The sequence below is a fragment of the Sminthopsis crassicaudata genome, chromosome 3 (genome assembly GCF_048593235.1).
Source record: "Sminthopsis crassicaudata isolate SCR6 chromosome 3, ASM4859323v1, whole genome shotgun sequence".
NCBI lineage: Eukaryota > Metazoa > Chordata > Mammalia > Dasyuromorphia > Dasyuridae > Sminthopsis > Sminthopsis crassicaudata.
This window is the reverse complement of record NC_133619.1, coordinates 320021457-320042347: the sequence shown is the minus strand read 5'-3', so window position 1 is coordinate 320042347 and position 20891 is coordinate 320021457. Positions and strand designations below refer to the sequence as shown.

The following is a 20891-nucleotide window of genomic DNA, read 5'->3' as shown; positions in this document are numbered from 1 at the left end:
AGCTAGGTGGAGCAGTAGATAGAAGGCCAGTCCCAGAATCAGGAAAAATCACCTTCCTGAGTTCAAATGTGACCTCAGACAGTTCCTGACTGTATGGCCCTGGACACATCACTTAACCTTGTTTACTTTAGTTTCCTCATCTATAGAATGAACTGGAGAAGAAAATGACAAACTACTCCAGTACCTTTGCCAAGAAAACCCCAAATGGGGTCATGAAGAATGGCTGATATAACTGAACAAACAACAAACTTTGTAGAAGAGGTACTAGATATAATGAAGAGCAGGGGTACACTATTTCAAGTGCTAAAGAGGATGACAAGTTACGGATCCCTCTTCACCTGAGTGAGGAAGATCAAAAATACTCAATCATCCTTCTAACAATTTAGATCATTAATATTAAAAATTATCTTTAAAAACACAAATACCCCTAAGGAAGACTAAACTAAACCTAGCCACCTCTATGTCAATTACTTTAATCAAATTGTTTTTCTTTCATTTCCTACTCATGGTTTCTAAGAGGACTCACTTTTCTGAGTAGGATAAACTGTGTTGAGATGGACAGAAAGTGAAAAATAAAGAGTTTGGGAATTTGCTGTGGGATAGAGGTCAGAATCAAAAAGCAAGGTAAAGTCGGAGAGCTTCAAAGACAAACTTCACGGAAGGCAGCCTAGTCCTAGATTGGGTTCAGATCCTGCCTCTGATCCTCACTGCCGATATGACCTTGGACGCTGCTTTGAGTCTCGGTTTCCTAACCTTTAAAATGGAAATGCTAACATTGTAGTCATTGCCTACTTCACAGGGTTGCTATGAGGATCAAACGAGGTCATGTATGTAAAGTGCTTTGCAAGTATTAAATTTCTATGTAAACTATTAGTTTTTATTATTACTACTCTACTATCATTTTGTCTGCCTAGCAGCCATCACTGATACCACTTAAAATAATCTCCTGTGATTACTGCCTGTGCTGCAAATTGTAATTCCCACATTAAAAAATGGTCAGTGAAAGCCATCTCTTTCTCCAAGGACATTATAAAAAGTCTCTCCCCTACTTATCTCTGTCATATTCTTCTACCATACTTCCCTTGCATTTTTTCAATTTTTGGGGGGGATACTTCTAGGCTATATTATCTATCAGCAAATTAAGAAAACAGGCTTTTAATTTTCTCCATACAGTTGCTCTCATTTCAAGTAAATTTGACATACAGGATTTTAAGTATATCACACTAATAAAAATAAAGAACAAGTTTTAAAAATTTAGAATAAATTCATTATACATTATTAGAAGTTTCAAAGTTTAAAAAAGTTCCAAGAAATGGCATATGAGACAGTGACATCTACTGGTCACATGATATTATATTTCTTTTTTCTTTTTCTTTTTTTTTTTTTCTTTCTTTCTTTCTTTCTTTTTTTTTTTTTTTTTTAATATCAGTTTACAGCAAAACAAAAAGAAATTGCTAGATCCCAATAGATGAGAGAGAAGAGAAATGGATAATGGCCAAAGAGAAAGATCTTTCACTGAAGAAAATGCTACAAAGGAAAAATACTGCTAAACAGAAACTGATTTTCTTTGTGTGACTGACAGATAAAATCAACCTCAAAGTGTAGTACAGTGGCAATAGGGGTTTTAGAATGAGAGTTCCAATCCTGTCTCAGATGATCACCACCTTTGTGACCCTGGACCAATTATTTTACCTTCCTAGGACTGCAATTGCTTCATCCATAAAATGAGAGGATGAGATGAGACGGCAACAGGGGTCTCATTTAGAGCCATGATCGTTACTTTAGATCATATCTTATAACTACACTAGGAACTCATTGGTTGATTCTAGGATTATCATTGCTTTTCTTCCCACTCAATTCTGCTGATTTTTCCCTCTATGTCTGGGGGAATATTTCACAACTTCCCTGTTCAATTGTCAGTTCTCTGAGTCAACTCTCCTGCATTACTTTTGAATGCCCCCTTCAACACTAATTATTTTCACCCAAGCCATATAGGGGGGCATGATTGTATAATTTAGAGGTTAGAAACCAATAAATCCAACTCTTTACTTTGTAAATGCAGAAACTGAAATAAAAGGTTTTTTTTCCCATAATGGTAATTCCTATTATATACTTGGTTTAAAGTTTGTAAAGTGCTTTTGTTTACAAGTCTTTTAAGGAGGTCCTGTGTCATTATTCCCATTTTGTAGATTAAAAAACAGTCTCTAAAAGATCAAGTGATTTGTCTCTGATCACTCAGTATCTTAAGCAATAACTGAAAATAGGTTTGAACACATACTTCTATCCAAGAGGCAGCACCATGGGGACTTAGTAAATGTTTATCAACCAATTGGACAGAGCTTTGTGATGAGGAGTAAATGATGAGGAGTAAACTGAGGTCTAAATAGAGATGGGTCAGTTCCTTTTCTCTCTCTCCTTCCTTCCCCAAAGTAACCAAGGGCTGGTTTGGCAGCAAAGGAATTTGCTACTTAATGCTTTATGGAAACATAGTCTTTATTGATTAGAATGGAAACACCGAGAGCCCGTAGGCAAAATGGCTGCATGGTACAAGGCCAATTTTGCAAAGAGTAGATTTTTGAGTTCTCTCTTTTATACAAGAGCACAATCATTCAGATGCAGTGATGTAAGGAGGTTCAGGAGAGTGATGTAAATAAGATAAGGATTCTCTTGTTATCTTTTGGGGACAGACAGAAGTCTCTTCCCAAAAAGGAATTTCCTGATGCCATTTGGTCTATCTGAGCAGATTAGAATGGGGGCTATAAAACCCCAGCCAGCTCAGATAGCCCAAACTAGTTTGACCAGATCTTGTATCAAAGGTCCAAGTCCCAAAAGAAATTGGAGATCAAACAAAGAATATCAAAGGGCTATAGCCTTCAACACTTTGGACTTGGAGAAAGGAAAAAATTGGGTTTGAATTTTTCTCCTCTGATAGTCAGTTTACTCCTTTGGGCCCCCGTTTCCTTATCTCTAGAATTAGGTATTGAAATCAATGATTTTTATGATCTGTGACTTAATGACCTTTTGTCCAAAGTCCTAGCCACTATACTATGCTGCCCTAAATCCTAAGAATACTTTTTGAATGAATGAATGTAGCCCAGAACAAAGGGCTACATTTCCTTCACCTTCTCTTCCCTCTAAAATAATTCAGTTCAGTAGTCAAGCAAATCTTTTTACAGAAAATAATTCCAATCCAATCCAATTCAATAAATATGTATTAAGAGTAAGGCACTGGGGATAAAAAGGCAAAGCCAAAAATAATCTCTGCCCTCAAGGAGTTTAAATTCCATTTTTATAGTCGAGACAATGGGGGAATTCGATTCAATTCAACAGTCATGTATAAATTAACAAATAATTATCGAGTTCTTACTAGGGACCAAGTTCTGTGCTCAACTAAAGATTCCAGTTCTTGCTTTCCCAGTAACCCTTTCCTTTAAATATCTCCTTGATCTCTGGAGGAATTGAATTAGATAACCTCTAAGGGAGGTCTCTTCCAACTTTAGTATTCTCTAATTTTCTGGTACTAGGAGCTCCTATCTGCAACTAATGACTAATGGGGATGAAAAGGAAGAGGGGGGAGAGTAATAGACCACTCACTGAGGACATATCTGTCCAAAGTGGTGTAGCCGGCTATTCGGGGCATGAGAACCAAAGCATCAAAGAATGTGACTTGAGGGTAAACTATAAGAGAAACTCCCCTGCCCAGATTTCTGGGTTTATCTAAATGGAGTACAGAGAAAATAAATAACCCAATGTCAGCAGAGGAATGCAAATGCAATTGCTTAAATTCTTGCCATTTTAAGGGTTATGAAGGGCCATCTGACAGGGATGGGAACACTTGTATAAATACATGAGGTCCATCTCCTCTTCAGTAGGTCCATGGGAATTCAAATCCCTGACCTAGAAAGGTGAAGGAACTATATTCATTACCAATCCCCAGGCTGCTTTTAGAGAAGCAATATGGAAGCCCCAGAGATCTGCCTGGTTCACATCTTATATCTAACATTCACCATGTGACCCTGGACAAACCACTCCATGTGTTTTTGAGTCCCCAGTTCTGTATTTATAAAACAAGAGAGTTGGACTAGGTAACCACTGAGATTCCTTCTAACTTTGATTCCATGGTCTCAGCTGTTTGACATGTATAGACTAGTAAGTGTGCTGTGTAGGGAAATGGCTACCAGCTCTTGTGATGGATTCATCTTCAGGATACACTTTAATATCGCATACTTATTGTGAAGACAGAAATTACATACTGGATATAATCCTTTCTCATTCCCCAGGCCCATGGAGCACATTCTATTTGGTGGCTATTACCCCATTGAGAGCCTCATTAAAAACCTACTTACTTGCCAATATATATGTTGCACAATGGGTGAGAGGAATCACTCCCAATTTCTGTCCCAGCTAGCCTTGATTTCTTTGCCTATCTTTGTATCCCCAGGGATTCAATGTCAGAGAATTTGTATTGGAGATAAACCTTATAAGTATGGGCTTTGAATTATCATGTAGTAGGCATTTAATAAAAACTTGTGGGATTGTATTGGATTAGAAGGCTTTGCCTTGTACAGAGTCCTGACTGTTCTGCTGGGTCTCATGGGAAATCCAGTTTATTCTGCTAGATTGTTGCTCTTTGACTGGGGGTAAACACTGACATCTTTTGTTGCTGATGTCTAGGTGACTGGAGGAGTATGGAATTTCAGCCGAATTTGCTGTGTTGTTTTTGTCACCTTGGATGTAATGATGTGCACTGCCAGCATTCTAAACCTCTGTGCCATAAGCATCGACAGGTAGGACTGGGGACACCCTTGATATAAAAAAGGGACCCTGAAATGATGGGAAGGGCACTCCCTCCTTCTCCTTTTCCATCATTGTCTTCTTCTTCCTCTCCTTCTCTTCATCCTCCATTTCATCTTCCTCCTCTTTCTACTCTGGTTTTTCTTCCTCCTCCCTCTCTTGCTCCTTTTTTGTCTTCGTCTTCTTCTTGTCCTTTGTCCTTCTCCTACTTCTCTTCCTCCTCCTTGTGTTCCTCTTCCCCTTCTTCTCTTTTCTCTCTTTCTCTCTCTCTCTGTTTTTCTTTCCTCTATCCTTCTGTTTTTGCCTATCTCTACGTCTCTGTCTCCCTTCCCTTCTCTCTGTTCCCTCCTCCTCCCCGAAGTTCTCTCTACTCTCCTCTAAGTCTCTGTTGCATTGGAATAGGAAAAGTATATTATTCTCCATATTTTCTGTGTGCTAGTTGCTCCTGCTTCAATTTTTTCTCCTCTCTCTCTCTCTCTCTCTCTCTCTCTCTCTCTCTCTCTCTCTCTCTCTCTCTCTCTCTCTTCCTTTTTTCTCTTCTCCTGTTTTTTTTCTTTCATTTTTTTTCCTGCTTGTGCCCCGGACTCACTAGTCCCATGTCCCTTTTTCATCCCAGACCCTTTGCTCAACACATGCTCTATGTAGCTCTAATGGTAATCCTCAAGGCCAAAAACCTTTGAACCCCTGGCATTATCCTGGCCCAACTCTGAATCTTGGCTATAGCCAAAGTGAGATAGACACTACTTAATATAGCTGTTCTTTATAGTCCAGCTTCCTAAACTGTGGGTCATGATCCCATATAGGGTCTCATAACTGAATGTGGGAGTATCAATAAATATTTAATTTGTATATCTGTTTTATGTACTTATATACCCAAGGTCACATAAAAAGTTCCTAGGCAAAAAAGGGTCAAGAGTGAACGAAGTTTAAGAAGACCTGCAATAGTACATTCAGCCTTGGAATAAGGGAGAATTCTGTCAAGTTCCTACAGACAAAGGGTATATAATAGTCCTATCAGTTCTACTCCCATTCCTTTCTTTACTCATTCTCCATAGTTAATTCTACCTTCTTCACTGAGGATACTGCTAATCTACAACTGAATTTAATTCTATGTAGAAAATGAACAAGGAACAAGATGCTCCTTGGGTTAATAGGGAAAACCCAAATGGAGATGAGGTCTCTGACCTAAGGATGGAGGAGGTAGGAAAAGCATTTCCCTTAGAGTCTTGGGACCTGAAGTTTCTAACTTTGCCATTTACTTCTGAGCCTCAATTTTCTCATCTATAAAATGAGGGGAGTTGGACTAGATGATCTTTAGGATGCTTGCCAACTCTACATGGATGATCTCATGATTCTAGGGACTGTTGGGAATCATTAGGTACATCAACTCTCAAATTGGGAATTTTCTTGAAATGAGAACAAGATTCTAGTCATGATTGCTGCTATGACATTGCCTGATCACTAGGCACAGAAAGCAAGGAAGAATTTCTGTTATTGTTTGCTTAGGTTTTTTCCTCTCTTATATTTTTCTTTTCTTTTTGATCTGATTTTTCTTCTGCAGCATGATAAATGTGGAAATATGTATAGAAGAATTGCACATATTTAACATGTATTGGATTACTTGCTGTCTAGGGAAATGGGGGAGAAGGGAGAGAGGAAAATTTGGAAACCAAGATTTTGTAAGAGTAAATGTCGAAAACTAACTTCGCATGTATTTTGAAAAATAAAAAGCTCTTATTGAAAAAAAAAAAAAAGAAATCAAGGAAGAGAACTGGATCTGTGTGCATATTGTACTATTGATTGAATCCAGTCAATTCTATATACATCTAGAAGCTTTATCTGGACAAATTATAAGTAGGGCCATATTGATTCTGTATTTGGATATTGTACAGAATCTGTAACTGAGGGAGTGGAGGTATTGAAAAGAAGGGAAGTAATAAAGGAAAGAAAGACATTTATGCAATGCTCTGTGTCAGCATTAGACCAGTGTCATATAATTTTTCCCCTAAGTGATTGGAGTATTCCAGAAGACACAGGACCATCTCTTAGTTTCCTTTCCTGCCAGAAGGCAGTAATGGGTACAGGAGAAGGGGCAATGGGTTGAGTCTGACTTTGTGTGGACAAATCCCCCCATGTCTCTGCACTTCATTTTCATCAACTCTAAAATGAGGGGATTAGAGTAGATGGCCTCTAAGGTCCCTTTTAGATCTAGAGCCCTGATCCTGTTAACTTTCATAGATGCAGAGCTGGGAGGGACCTGAGAGACCACCTAGTTTAACCCTCTCATTTTATTATTGTGAAAACTCAAGCACAGGGAGGGAGTCACTTGCCTGAGGTCACCCAGGTGGTAAGTGACAGGTCCCAGGAAAGCATGCAGCAACCTCCCACAATGCCTTACGTTAGAGCTGATTCAAGGGCTATGCATGTATGTGTCAGAAAGGGCTGGCAATTTTCAGTGTAAGGATAAATTTTAAAAAGGCCTTTGGGGAGCTGTGGAAAGAATGCAGCTGAATTCATTCAGTAGGGATTTCTTTTCCCCCGACCTCTAAAATGGCACCCATCACACATGCAAACCTTGAAAGTCTTTGACAAAAGGCACAAAAGAGACCAGATGAGTCACAGGCCCCTGGAATTTTTACTTTGCATCTAAATAGCACATTATATTTGCAGAGGGCTTTCCAGTCTTGGGGGTGGGGAGGTTTCTCTCCCAACAACTCTATGAGGTAAGTTCATGGAACTAAAGATTTATTAAGTCCCCTGTCTAACAAAACAAAACTTAGTGAAAAGCAGCCCATTCTGTGCTCTGGGGGTTCATTAAATCCAAACCGTGAGTGGAAAGCAGGCCCTTTCCTAGTTGTCAAGAATGAATTTGATTTTAACTGGCTCTGTACCACCTGCTTCATATGTCACTCCAGACCTTCTTTCTACCTTCAGTTACCCACTCCCTGGATAGTCAGGTGGTAGTATACCAGAGGGATGTTGAAATCAGGGGTACTATTAGGAAAATTATGAGGGATGCCATGAAAAGGACCATAAGTTTGAATGGTGTATAGATGAGCTGTGCCCACATATGCCCATACTCCCTGAGGAAAACCCTACAAACGGTCCCTATTCTTGCCCTCAGAGTAAGAGCCAGTGGTAATATTCTTCTACAGCTTTGATCCCCTCAAGGGAAAAATCAACTATAATGCTCACTCCACAGTGTGGACACACAATCTATGCTTTTATTTAATTATAAGGAGTTAAAATTTATGGAGATATCGTCACTGCAGGGTGATGTGAATCTTGCCACATCCATAGAGATAGCTTTCATGGCCATTATCTACAAAGTTCTATTCTGATGCTTCATCATGGTGGGATTCAAGGTGAACTTGTGGTAAATTGAAAACTCTACCAAGTTCTACTATGCTAAAAAAAGACTGAAAAAATCCTGGCAGTAGAATGTGTCTGCTTTTCTAGGATCAGCCTAGCTAAATTAGACTCTCTTATTTGGTAATGAATTATTTGGCCATGGCAATCCCATGGTGGATTCCAAAGTCAGACTGGATTGGTGGATTGGAATCAGAAATACCTCAGATGTTTATTAGCCATCTGACCTGGGGCAAATAACTCGATCCTTCTCAGTGTCTGCCTCTTTATTTATAAATAGGGGATGATAGCAATAAAGGCTACTTTCTATAATCCCTGCTACTAGGGAGCCTGATACTGGTAATGACTGAAGCACAGAAATCCTTTCTTTTAGTGGATTAAACAATCTTGAGTATCCACTTTAACTCCAGCATCAGTATAGAAGAATTCCAGAGCAAGGGGCCAGTAAGCTGCTTAGGGAGGAGAGAACTGACCTAAGGAAAAATGGAGCAGTGGGTCAGCACTGGGATCAGACTATGAGTGGTCGATGCATTTCCAGCCTGGAAAGACCTAGGGAGAATCAGTCTCAAAAAAACATGTTGGCAAAAAAGATGAAAGCAGCAATTATACCATTCACAGACACACAGACACAGTTACTCCCCCACCCCACTCTGCTAATCAGATTGAAATGGGGTTTATGATTGTCTTTCACATTAACCCAGATGATGTCTTAGTACCTTGCTTCAACTTGCAGAAAAGATTTCTAAACCTAGTGAGAAAGACAAGCCTTCAGCAGAATGGAGAGTTGGAACTTTCTGGTCCTAGCTGCACTGAGCCCGTGGTGGGGAATGGATGGATGTGTAAAAAAATATGGGCTATAGCTCTCTCCTGTCTAGAGTTCACTGCACAGTGGGTCAGGCAGTGTCAGTCAGCAAACATTTATTAATCCCCTACTATGTGTCAGGCACTGTGATAAGTGCTGGATATACAACAAAATGCAGAACACAACCCCTGTCAGAGATCTCCAGTTTAATGGGGTATAAAACTATATATAAATAAGATTCTATACAGGATAATTGGAGATCATCTTGCAACAAGGCAAGGGTTGATTAAAAAGGCTTTTGGTCAAAGGTGAGATTTTAATTGGTTCTTTAAGGAAAGCAAGGAAATTAGGGAAGCCAGAAGGCAGAGACGAGGAGGGAGGGAATTTCAGACATGGAGATAGACACTGAAAATATCCAGAATCAAAATGGAGAGTCTTGTACAAGAAACATCTAGGATGCCAGAGCCACTGGATCACAGTGTATGGGAACAAATGAGATATAAGAAGATTATAAACGTGGGAGAGGTAAAGGGCTTTGAATGCCATCATGTTTGATCCTGGAGGCAGCAGGGCGCCAGTAGGGTTTATTGAATAGGAAAGTGACATGATCAGACCTGTGTTCTGGATAAATCGGGTTGAGTGAAAGACAGACTGGAATGGGGAAACACTGGAAGAAGGCAGACCAACCAGAAGGATATTTATTGCAGGAGTCCATGAGATGGGTGATGAGGTAAAATTCAGGGTAATTTAAGTAAAATGCTCCTGCCACTAGCTACTTTCCTTTGCCCTTTCATTTATACCAAAGGTATTCTACTTACTGGTGATTGGGCAATGACCTTGGCCTGGGATCAATATCTTAAGAGGAGGCAATAGCTATGGAAAGTAGGTTACAGAACAAGCTGAGTTTCTTGCCCTGAGACATTCTAACCAGTTAAGATTCTTCCCAAAAGATGGATAGCTTTAGTCTTTCTTATAAGGAGGCTACACTCACCCTACCTCCCCACTGGGCAGAATAGTCCCAGGGCCTGGACTGAACTTCTCCACTTGGGCAGAGGTGGTATAATTCTTGTAGCATTATGGTGCCCTCCAATGGCCAATTCTGGAATAGGCACTACATAGTCACTTGAGGTTGCCAGGAAGAAAAATCTTAAAATTGTGTTTTTCTTTCTTCCTTAAAATTTAACCATACTGAATTTGTTGCCTGCTCACTTGACCCTACCATAACAAGAACCTTCAGGACGTGCAAATATTGGGACAAAACTAAATTTGGACCAAGAGGATCTTGAGTTCAAATTCTTATAATTTTGACAAGTTACTAAACCCATGTGAGCGTCTTTTTCCTCCTCCTTAAAAAAATGTAAAGGCAGTGTCAGGCCAAATAACTTCTAAGGTTCCTTGAAGCTCTAAATCCGGGATCTTATTAAGCTCCTCAAGGTCAACAGAAGCAAACCAACATTTTTATTTCTGCCCTGAAGCAGCACTCTGTCCCTCCTCCAATGTTTGTTCCCATACTCTTCCTCTGCACCACAGTAAACATTACAATATATGGGGAAAGAGTCAAGGGAGGGTTGCATGTTTCCTTGGGCAGCAATTTAATTTTTAGTGTGTGTCATGCATCCCTTTATCAGTTTGGTGAAGCCTACAGATCCCTTAGCAGAGTTAAGTTTTTGAATGAAAGAAGGAAAAGTAAATTTTGTTAGATGTTAGTAAAAATAAAGATGCTATTCCCCGCCCCCAAGCCTCCAAATTCATGGACATCCCTGAAATCTAATCATGAAACCCAGGTAAAGGACTAGAATCTGTGTCAAGGGTCAGTATTAGGGAGAGCAAAATTGTGAACCCTTCACAGATATGCTTCTATGGTAACATCAGGGCCCAGAGGTGGTAGATATCAGGGACCCATGAATTCAAAACTATTTCCTACCCTAACCCAGGAGATTTTAGTCAATTCAAAAGTTTTACCTTAGCTTAGTGAAACCTCTTTTCTCTTGTTTTTGAGAAAAAAAAATCAATTCCCCTGAGATGCTGGAACCAAGGATTTGGCCTTCTGAGGTTACCTTATTCATTTTTAACACTTACAATTTCATGCCTTCCCTAAAAATAAGATTTTTACAAGCATTGATGCTCTTTGGAAGGACTGGAACCTAAAAAGGCACTGAATCCAACAAAGAAGCTTTCAGAAACCAGACTAGATGCCCAAGAAAATATTGCTGCTCTGCCTTCAATCCAGGGCCTGATCTAATTTGAATCCCAACTGCAGAGTTGCAGTTGTTCTCAGGAAGGCCTTAGACACTAGTCTAAGAAGTCCTAGACACTTCTCAATGGGCCATGCTGCCAGTGCCTCTAGACCAGTGGTTCTCAAAGTGAGGTCTGTGGACATTTGGCAGCCCCTAAGACCCTTTCAGGGATCTGCAAAGTCAATAGTTTTCATGACACAATTATTACTTTCACATCACAACTTTCCCCATTGTGATTTCAAACTACCAAGGATCAGCATAAGAAATTAATGAGAATTTAGGGGGGAATTGTGAAGAAGCCATGGACAACATGCACAAAGGTCAATAAAAAACACAGAAAAAATTCAAAAATGCAGAAATCACACATATATATATATATATACATACATATATATATATATGTATATAGTATTGTATAATTTCAATATATCTTCTCTTTAATACCTAATAATTCAGATTTCTTCTCTGCTACAAAGGGAGAGTCAAAAAATTTTGTAGAGATTTTCCAGATCTCAAGGGCACTGTGTTCCTAACCCCCATGTCATGGAAGGGATAGCAATTAAAAAGATACTATTTGTCCATTAAAATACTCCTTATCCTAACTACCTGTCTGATGAGTCATAATTTTCTTCATACATTTCAACTAAAACAACATATCACAAGATATTAAGTAAAGAAGCAGTTATTAAATTCCATCTCTCTATAGTACCAGACATTAAATAGAATTTCAAAAATATGTAAAACAATGCCACTCTTTTTCACTGCTTTTGTTTTGTTATGGGAAAGAAATTTTTAAATAAATATATCATTTATGTTAACATATAAAATGACTTATTAAGTGAATGAGTAAATATTAAAATCGATCAGTTTTCATTTCTAATATAGTAAATATCATAGATATAACCCATATAAACAAAAGCTCTTTGGGGTCCTCAGTAATTTTTTAAGATCAGAAGGTTTGAGAACTGTTGCTGTAGAAAATATGAGAATTCTAAAAAAAAAAAAAAAACAACCCAGGCTGCACTTTTTGAACTCATCATATAATCAAGATTTACATCTTGAGTCTTGTCTAGAACTAAAAGGATCTTCTTAAAGAGAAGGAGATGTTCACATAAACAGACTTCAACCTGGGCTTTGGCTTATATAGATAGAAAAGAAGAGATGCTAATGAAATGGGAGAGCCAACAATTTCCTGATTAGAGGAACCCAAGACAATTCAAGAAACCAATACATTGTTAAGTATTTATTGAACATTTTTGTGATACAGTAAACATGCTCGTGTTGATATTGGTTACAATAAACTATTATTATTCATTGTATATTCATATGGTGTTAGATGACCTCCCTCCTCTCATGATGACTGTACTTAGGTGAGTTACTTATTATTCTTGAGTCTCAATTTTCTTCAAATAAGTTGTTGGGAACAGATTGCCTTTGAACTCCCTTTTCAGCATTATATGTATGTATTAGCTATCTATATCTAATTAATAGGTTTTTATGTAGATCAAGTTTATAATAAATTGTGTATGTGTGTGTATGTGTGTGTTTGTGTGTGTGTGTGTGTGTGTGTGTGTGTGTGTGTGTGTGTGTGTGTGTGTGTGTGTGAGGCAACTAGGTGACAAAGTAGATTGAGAACTGGGCTGGAGTCAGGAAAACTTTAATTCAAACCCCACCTTAGACCCTTTCTAGCTACTTTTGTTGGTCTCAGTTTTCTGAATTGTAAAATGGGAATAATATAATACCTACTTTGCTGAATTATTGTGAGACTCAAACGAGATAATAATTGTAAATCATTGAGTATAGTAGTATTCTGCTTATAGTAGGTGGCTATATATAGGCTTATTCCTTTCCCACATCTTTTTATATTTAATTGATTGCTTGCTTAAGGAAGGAGATTCTAGTGGGAAGGGAATTGATGTAAAATTAAAATAAATTGGATTCTTCATTTTTCTAGAAAAAGGGAGGAGCAAGCTGGTAGGGAAAGTTATTAGCTATTAATTGGTTCCAGAATAAGTTTGTCATCTCAGCTCTACCAATGACTTAAGAGCCAGAGAAATTTCATATGAGATCTTAAAGAAAACTAAGCAAATAGAATATAATACCTCAGTTAAAAGAGGAGAGACTTAGGGAGAATTCATGCTAAGAGAAGGGATTCTTAAGTCCTGTGATTCTAGCTCACAAGGCATCCAGAGATAATTGACTCAAATGGTAATCTAAGGCAATAGGCACAAAAGCCAAATATTTATCTAAAGGGAAAGGACAGTGTTAAATCTGACTGCTTCAGGATATTGAAACAGGACAGAGAATGGGGAAGTAGGGTGAGAAACAATGACGATAGGATAAAAGACAGATGAGAGAAAAAGAGAGAACCGGTGACAGAGATAGAAGGAAAGAGAGAAAAAGAAAAAGAACACCATCAAAACTGGCCTAACACCCAAGGGGAAAATCTCTGAGAGCCAGAGAAGGAAAGACCCTTATTGTTCAAGGAACAGATCAGAGAAAGACAATACTTCTGGAGGTCCATGACCAGCAAGGATAGTCCTGAAGCTCTTAGAAAAGAATGAAAGGAAGTTGAGAAAGAGGCTCTGTGGGACAAGGAAATTGTGCCTCTTTTTGTATCTTCAGCGCTTAGCAAAGTATCTGTCACATAGTAGGTATTTAATAAATATTGTATTATATTGTACTGCCACTGTACTATGCTTTCTATCTCAGAGATCAACTGAAAAAAAACAGATTGTAGGAGGAATGAGACAGCTATGTTACCTGTCAAACTGAATCTGTCAGCTAGAAAATTTTATTTTAATTTAGTATTAAACAGACAGGATTGAGCCAGGTGGCTCCATGGAAAAGACAGCAGTTAATCAGGAAAGAAAAAGAAAAAAATCTGAGAAATAAAAGTCTAATTCTTTATATCTTTGCATATAGGAGCATAATTAATTGTATGGACATATATAATTTGGGGACTTTTTCCCTCATTTTAAATTTTAATCTTTTCTAAAAGATTTCTTAGACCATCTAGTCCAACAGCCTTATTTTTGTTCCCAAATGAGGAAGACACAGGGAGATGAAATGATATGATTTGCCTAGGGCCACATAGGTAATAAGCATCAGAGCCAACATTCGAATCTAAGTCCTCTGACTTCAAACCCATTCCTCAACTATGCTGCTAAAACCTGAATCCTTTTCCATAAGCAAAATTGAATGGAAGAAACCTACACAAAAAAGGAAAAAAGAAAAAAAGCCAATAAGTTGAACTAGCCTGCCATACCTGGATTTACAGAAAAGAATGAACTGGTGCTTCTTTTCCATAAGCCACTTATGCTAGGTCCATGCGTGATAGGGAAAAGTGGGAGATATGGTCCCTACACTCAAGAAGCTTAGGTTCTTGTTGGAGAAACCACACATAAATAACTGTTCAATATAATAAGGTTGTTATTGTTCATTCTTCATTTTTTTTTTTTTTTGGCTGAGGCAATTGGGGTTAAGTGACCTGCTCAGAATCTCACATCTAGGAAGTATTAAGTGTCTGAAGGCACATTTGAACTCAGGTCCTTCTGACTTCAGGGCTGGTGCTCTATCCACTGCACCACCTAGCTGCTCCTCATCCTTCATTTCTGAAGAGGACAAGTGATGTCTTGACTTTGGTGACAATTGAATTTAAGTGAGGCAAAGTTACACACAATGGTCCATCTCATCTCACTGTCTCTTCCTGGGTCATCAAAGTCTGAACAAAAGTCAAGATAATTGGCAATGGCCCAGGATATATTGAGAGATCTTGGTTTATTCTATGGCCGACCAAGCTCTAATAGTTTTTTGGCAGGAAGATACATGATGAAAAGTATCTTAGGAAGATTAATTTGTCAATTGTATAGCAGATGTTAGTTTGAATCTTAACTCTATTACTCTCCATGTCTGTGTGACCTTAGACAAGTCTCTGGGTTTTAATTTCCTCATCTGAAAATGAGATATTTGAATAAGATAATTGCTAAGTTCCTTTGGAGAGATTAGCTAGAAGAATATTTATGTTGTTGCTGTTAATCATTCTTCAGTTGTGTCTAACTCTTCATGACATCATTTGGGGTTTTCTTGGCAAAGATATTAGCGTAATTTGCCATTTCATTCTTCAGCTTATTTTACAGATGAGGAAACTGAGGTAAACAGGGTGAAGTGATTTGCCTCGGGTCACATAGCTAGTAAGTATCTGAGGCCAAATTTGAACTATCCATTGCTTCACTTAGCCACCCTGAGAAAACATGGCCATTTCTAAATCTATGACTTAAGATGAGAGACTGAAGTAAGATGGGAGAAAAAGGAATAAGGAAGGAAGAAATTACAGAGGCGGAGATAGATATCTTATTGCCTAAATGTGGGATAATTGGAAGGGAAGGGAAAGAAGGAGTACAATGTCAAGACTCAGAGCAGGTTGGAAGAATGAAAGTAGCATTCCCAGAAATTAAAAACCAGATGGTCATTTTGGGTCAGAGGAGGGAGAGATAGGGGAATGATATGATTGGTTTTAAAACTTTCAAGTTTAAAATGACAGTAGAACTTCCAAACAGATTATATCCAATAGACAATTAGACATATGTGTGAGAACGTACATAAATAACTGTCTAGAAAGAGATTGATTTCAGCTGAATAAAATCTTGTCAACTGATTTTTTTGAAGTTGTAATTGGAAAATGTCCATCATGTTTCCATAGGGAAATAGAATCACAGATTGCTAGAGTTGGAAGAGACCTTAGAAGCTCTCTAGATCAACCCCCTCATAAAAGTTCCCTTGAATTTCTCTATAACATCCAAAACTGAAATGAGAGTTTGATCAGTATTTGAACAATTGCTATGAATACATTATTGAACTGGTAAAATGCCCTTATCTCTGTTGGTCAGTCAAAAAGCATTTACTGAAGGCTTTCTATATACTAGGCTCTTGGCTAAGTGCTGTGGATATAAAGAAAGGGAGAGGAAACAGTTCCCACTTCTCAAAGAGCTCATATTATAATGGCACCTCTTTCTCTGCCATTCTCTAAAATGGAAATAGCATCCATAGTTCACTAACATCTGCAATCCACTATTGTCAAAAGTGAGGGCATGTGATGCTTCAGCTGAGCTAGGGAGGAAAGAACCTAAGGAAAGTGAAGTGGATAAGCATTTATTAAATGCCAACGATGCACCAGACAGTGCAAAATGTGCAAAATGCTGGGAATACAAAGAAAAGCAAAAAGTAAGAAACTTAAAATTTAATGAGGTAAACAACATGCAAGCAACTATGTATAAACAAAATATAAATAAGATAAATTGAAAGCAATCTCAGAGGGAAAGCACTGGAGTTAGAGTGGGTAAGTATGAAAAGAAGAGATTCTCTTACACTTTGAAGGTTAGATAAATTATTTCTCTTGTTTGCTTTTTTTTTTGTCCTATATAACATATCCTCACACTTTCCTGTAAATCTTTGCTATTATTTAATCACCCTTTTCCTTCTTTTTCAAAATCACTTCTGCCATTTCTGCAATACCATTATCTTGCCCATCTTCCTTTGATTAGTTGCCTTACTTTCTTGTCTTTTTTTATCTGTGTCCCCATTTTGAGTCTTGTCTTTGGAGCAAATGGTTAGAGGAAAAGAAAATAGATTTATTCATCTTGACCCTGAAAGCAGAACCAGGAGCAGCGGCACAGGAGATAACAGGAGGGATGGAACTTAAAACTTTTAAAAAAGTGTTTAAAATTTGTTTTAACATATAATTGGGGGAACATAAAATATATTTTAAAATAGTATTTCAAAAAAAGAGAGAGAAAAGGAGAGGGAGGAAGCTATAATGAAATGAATTTAAGCTATAGATAAGGAAAAACTTCCCAGCATTTAGAGCCGTCCAAAAGTGGAATGGACTGCCTTAAGGGGGTTCCTTTTCCCCGGCAGCCTTAAAGCAAAAGTTGGAGGGTCACTTTTCTGTTACATTTAACTGTCCAGGTATGTATAGGATGCCAAGATTTCTTCCAAATCTAATACCCTGTGGTTCTGTGATAGTCGCTCCTTCTCGGTCTTTGAAGCTGATTCCTTTTTTCAGATACATAGCAGTGGTCATGCCAGTCCGTTATCAGTACAGCTCTGGCCAAAGCTCCTGCCGGCGGGTTTCTTTCATGATCACCGTGGTCTGGGTACTCGCATTCGCTGTCTCTTGTCCTCTTCTCTTTGGCCTCAACACAACAGGTAATCATAATTCATCCTTCAGAGCTTCTGAGATTTGAATTGTACAAAATCATGAAGATACTGCTTTACCGTAATGCTTTCTGAAGGTAAATTCGCTCCATTCAAAGTCCATGTAAATGTGTCTGTATTTGTATAGTGGGTGCCATAAAAAGAGCTTTAGGTAATTTGGAACTATGTCCAAAGGGCTATCAAACTGTTCATACCCTTTGAACCATCAGTGTCTCTACTGGGACTGTAAATCCAACAGATCATAAAGGAGAGAAAGGGACCTACATGTGCAAAAATGTTTGTAGCTGCCCTTTCAGTAGTGGCAAGGAACTAGACACTGAGTGGATGCCCATCAGCTGGGGAATGGCTGAATAAGTCATAATATATAAAAGAAATAGATTAATGTTCTGTAAGAAATGATGAGTAGACCGATTTCAAAAAGCCTGTAAAGACTCACATAAATTGATGCTAAATGAAGTGAGAGTAGAACCAAGAACTATTATACACAGCAATATCAAGCAAGATTATGTGATGATCAAATGTGATGAACTTGGCTCTTTCCAACAATGATTCAAAACAATTCCCATAGACTTGTGTTGGACATCTACGTCCAGAGAAAGAACTTCAGAGACTGACTATGGATCAAAGCATAATTGTATTTACCTTTTTGTTGTTGTTGTCTGTTTGCTTGGTTTTTTCCTATGTCAATTTTTTTTCCTTTTTGATATGCTATTTTTTGTGCAGCCTTACAAGTATGGAAATATGTTTGGAAAAAATTGCACATATTTAACATATTACTTGTTGTTTAGGGGAGGAGGAAGAGAATAGGAAGGGAGAAAATTTTGGAATACAAGATTTTGCAAAGGTAAATGTTGAAAACTATCTTTGCATGGATTTGGAAAAATAAAAAGCTATTAAAATATCTGTTAAAATTTTTAAAGAGCTCTGGGTTGGGGCAATCAACAGATTCTATCACTTACTATGTGACATTAGGAAACTCACTTAATTTGAACCTTGGTATCAAGGATGTGCTTAAGTCAGCTCAAGCTGATTGTTAAATCTTCAATGTCAGTATTTACACAGCAAAGGCTACAAATCAGAGAGTAAGTTATAAATAGTTTGATTAAATATTAAATACTTTATGAAAGTAAGAGAGAAAATACTAATAATGCAAGTTAAACTTAGAAGAAGGTCTTGTGTATGTTTTTTGAGTGGGGAGAACTGGTTTGTATATACTTAGCATATCCTTATTCAATTTCCTCCTCATCAGAAAATGAAGATAATGATGCTTATATTCCCAATCTCACAGAGATATTTTGAGGAAAAAAATTTTGTAAATAATCATAGTAACGTCAAAAAATAAAAATAGCTAATGTCTACATAGTGCTTTAAAGTTTGTTTACATGTTATCTCATTTGATTCTCACAATAGTGCTGTTGTTTAGTCACTTACTTGGGGTCATGTAACTAGTAAGTGCCTAAAGCATTCAAATTCGAACTCAGCTATTCCTGATTCCAAATCCATCTGTTTATCCCTTGTAACAATCTTAAAACAGTATATAAATGCAAAGTTACTAATAGTTGACCTATAGTATAATCAACATTGATTGGTACTCAAAATTAAAAATGTTTCTGATATCTGGTTCAACCAACCAATCAACAAGCAATTATTACATGCCTACTCTGTTTCTAAGAACTTTGCTATTAAAAGATGTCATGTTTAACAAATATATAATAGAACCTCTAGAAATTTCTAGAAATTCTGAGAGGGGGGAGAAATCCTGCCCTGCCCCATTAAATGATGCCTGACTTGTTGAATGTTTAAAATAAAAATATCAAAGGTTGATATAGATTTAGAGCTGAAAGAGGCTGTAGACATTGGATCTCTCCTTTTACGTATAAAGAAATTAAAGCCTAGAGCCAGTGTAATTACTCATCTAAGATCAAATAGTTAGTAAGATAAGATAGTAATAGTTCTTAGAAACAGAGTAGGTATGTAATAATTGCTTGTTGATTGGTTGGTTGAACCAGATATCAGAAACAGAGCTGGGTGCAAACTAGTGCTTTCACAGTTTTCATTTGTTAGATGAGTTGTATACATTAAAGCTAAGTAATAAATGGAAACCAATAAACAAGACAAGTTAGTATACCATTTATTGCTAACTTTTTACTCAATAAAAATCACACACACACACACACACACACACACACACACACACACGGCACCAATTTTCCAGATAAGTTTTAAAATAAAGAATTCATTATGTTTCAATAACTTCAACCAACTCCTTGGGACTAAAAAATGTGTGAATTTAAGATGTGACTACCTGTCAGTCAATGAGCATTTATTAAACATCAATTACGTGCCAGGCGCTGTGCTAAGCAATGGGGATACAAACACAAAAGTCTCTTAATTTCAAGTAACTCCCAATCAAATGAGAGAGACATAATTTAAAAAACACAGAACTATGTACTGCAAGCTATATGCTGAATCAATTAAAGATAATCAGCAGAGGGAAGACACAAGCATTAACAGGAATTGGAAAAGACTTCTAGAGAGTGAGATTTTAATTGGAATTTCAGGGAAGCCAGGAGGCAGAGAAGAGGAGAGAAAGAATTCCAGGCATGGGGGACATCCAAGGAAACTTCACAGATTTCTCCCTGATTGATATAAACATCTAAAATGAAAAGCAGATGAATTCTTGTTTGGAAAAGCCTGCTTTGTTACATTGATTGTGCTGGTGTATTTTCTAGGGTGCTGATCTTTCCCAAAAAGCTCTTGGCTAAAAGGTAGGAATCCAACTTTGAGAAAGCAGGAATGGCTGTCTTCCTATTCTCTCTGCCTAAGAGAAAATGGAAAGATAGAGAAACAAGGATGATTTTGAGAGTCAGGGGAATGAGAAATGGCTTTTTGATAAAAGGGAAGTTGAGAATACACTTTATTTATTTAGGGAGGAATTTGTCCTTTTTAGTCTGTTTGCTGGGAGAGGGAGAGGATATCTGTCTCTGCCTGTTTTCTCTGTTTTTCTCCAAATATTTGCATATTTGTCTGACTCTCCTGCATCTGTATATGCTTGTCTGTCTCTGTGTATATATCTTGTGTGTACGTGATTTTTTGCATGTCATTTCCATTAGAATGTAAGCTCCTTGAAAGTAGGAGTGATGTTTTTGTCTTTAAGTTCCTGGAACTTTCACAGTACAGAGCACATAGTAAGTGCCTAATAATTGCTCATTAATTGATTGATTGATTGATACATTACTCTGTGGTCTGTGGTGGCACTATAATATTTCACTCAGAAAAGCAGAGCCTCAGGCAATTTCATCCAAGTTAACAGAGTGACAAATTATACTATGTTTTGGGATCCACCACATACCAGAGAAAGAAAATTAATTTAGTCACAAACCTGAAGTAAAGATAAATTGGGGAAAGCATTTTTAAGAGGCTTCCCTTCAATCAATAAGCATTTATTAAGTGACTATGATGTGCACTTTGGG

At 37.6% G+C, this 20891-nt stretch overlaps 1 protein-coding gene across 1 annotated transcript in view; it reads left to right on the top strand.

Annotated features, from left to right (window-relative positions):
* The window catches only part of DRD3 (dopamine receptor D3), a 56871-nt gene that overhangs the window by 13160 nt on the left and 22820 nt on the right, over positions 1-20891 (top strand). Inside the window, exons 2-3 of the mRNA XM_074301238.1 lie at positions 4675-4787; positions 17267-17409. Coding sequence (XP_074157339.1) covers positions 4675-4787; positions 17267-17409 — 256 coding nt within the window. The remainder of the gene's footprint in view (positions 1-4674; positions 4788-17266; positions 17410-20891) is intronic.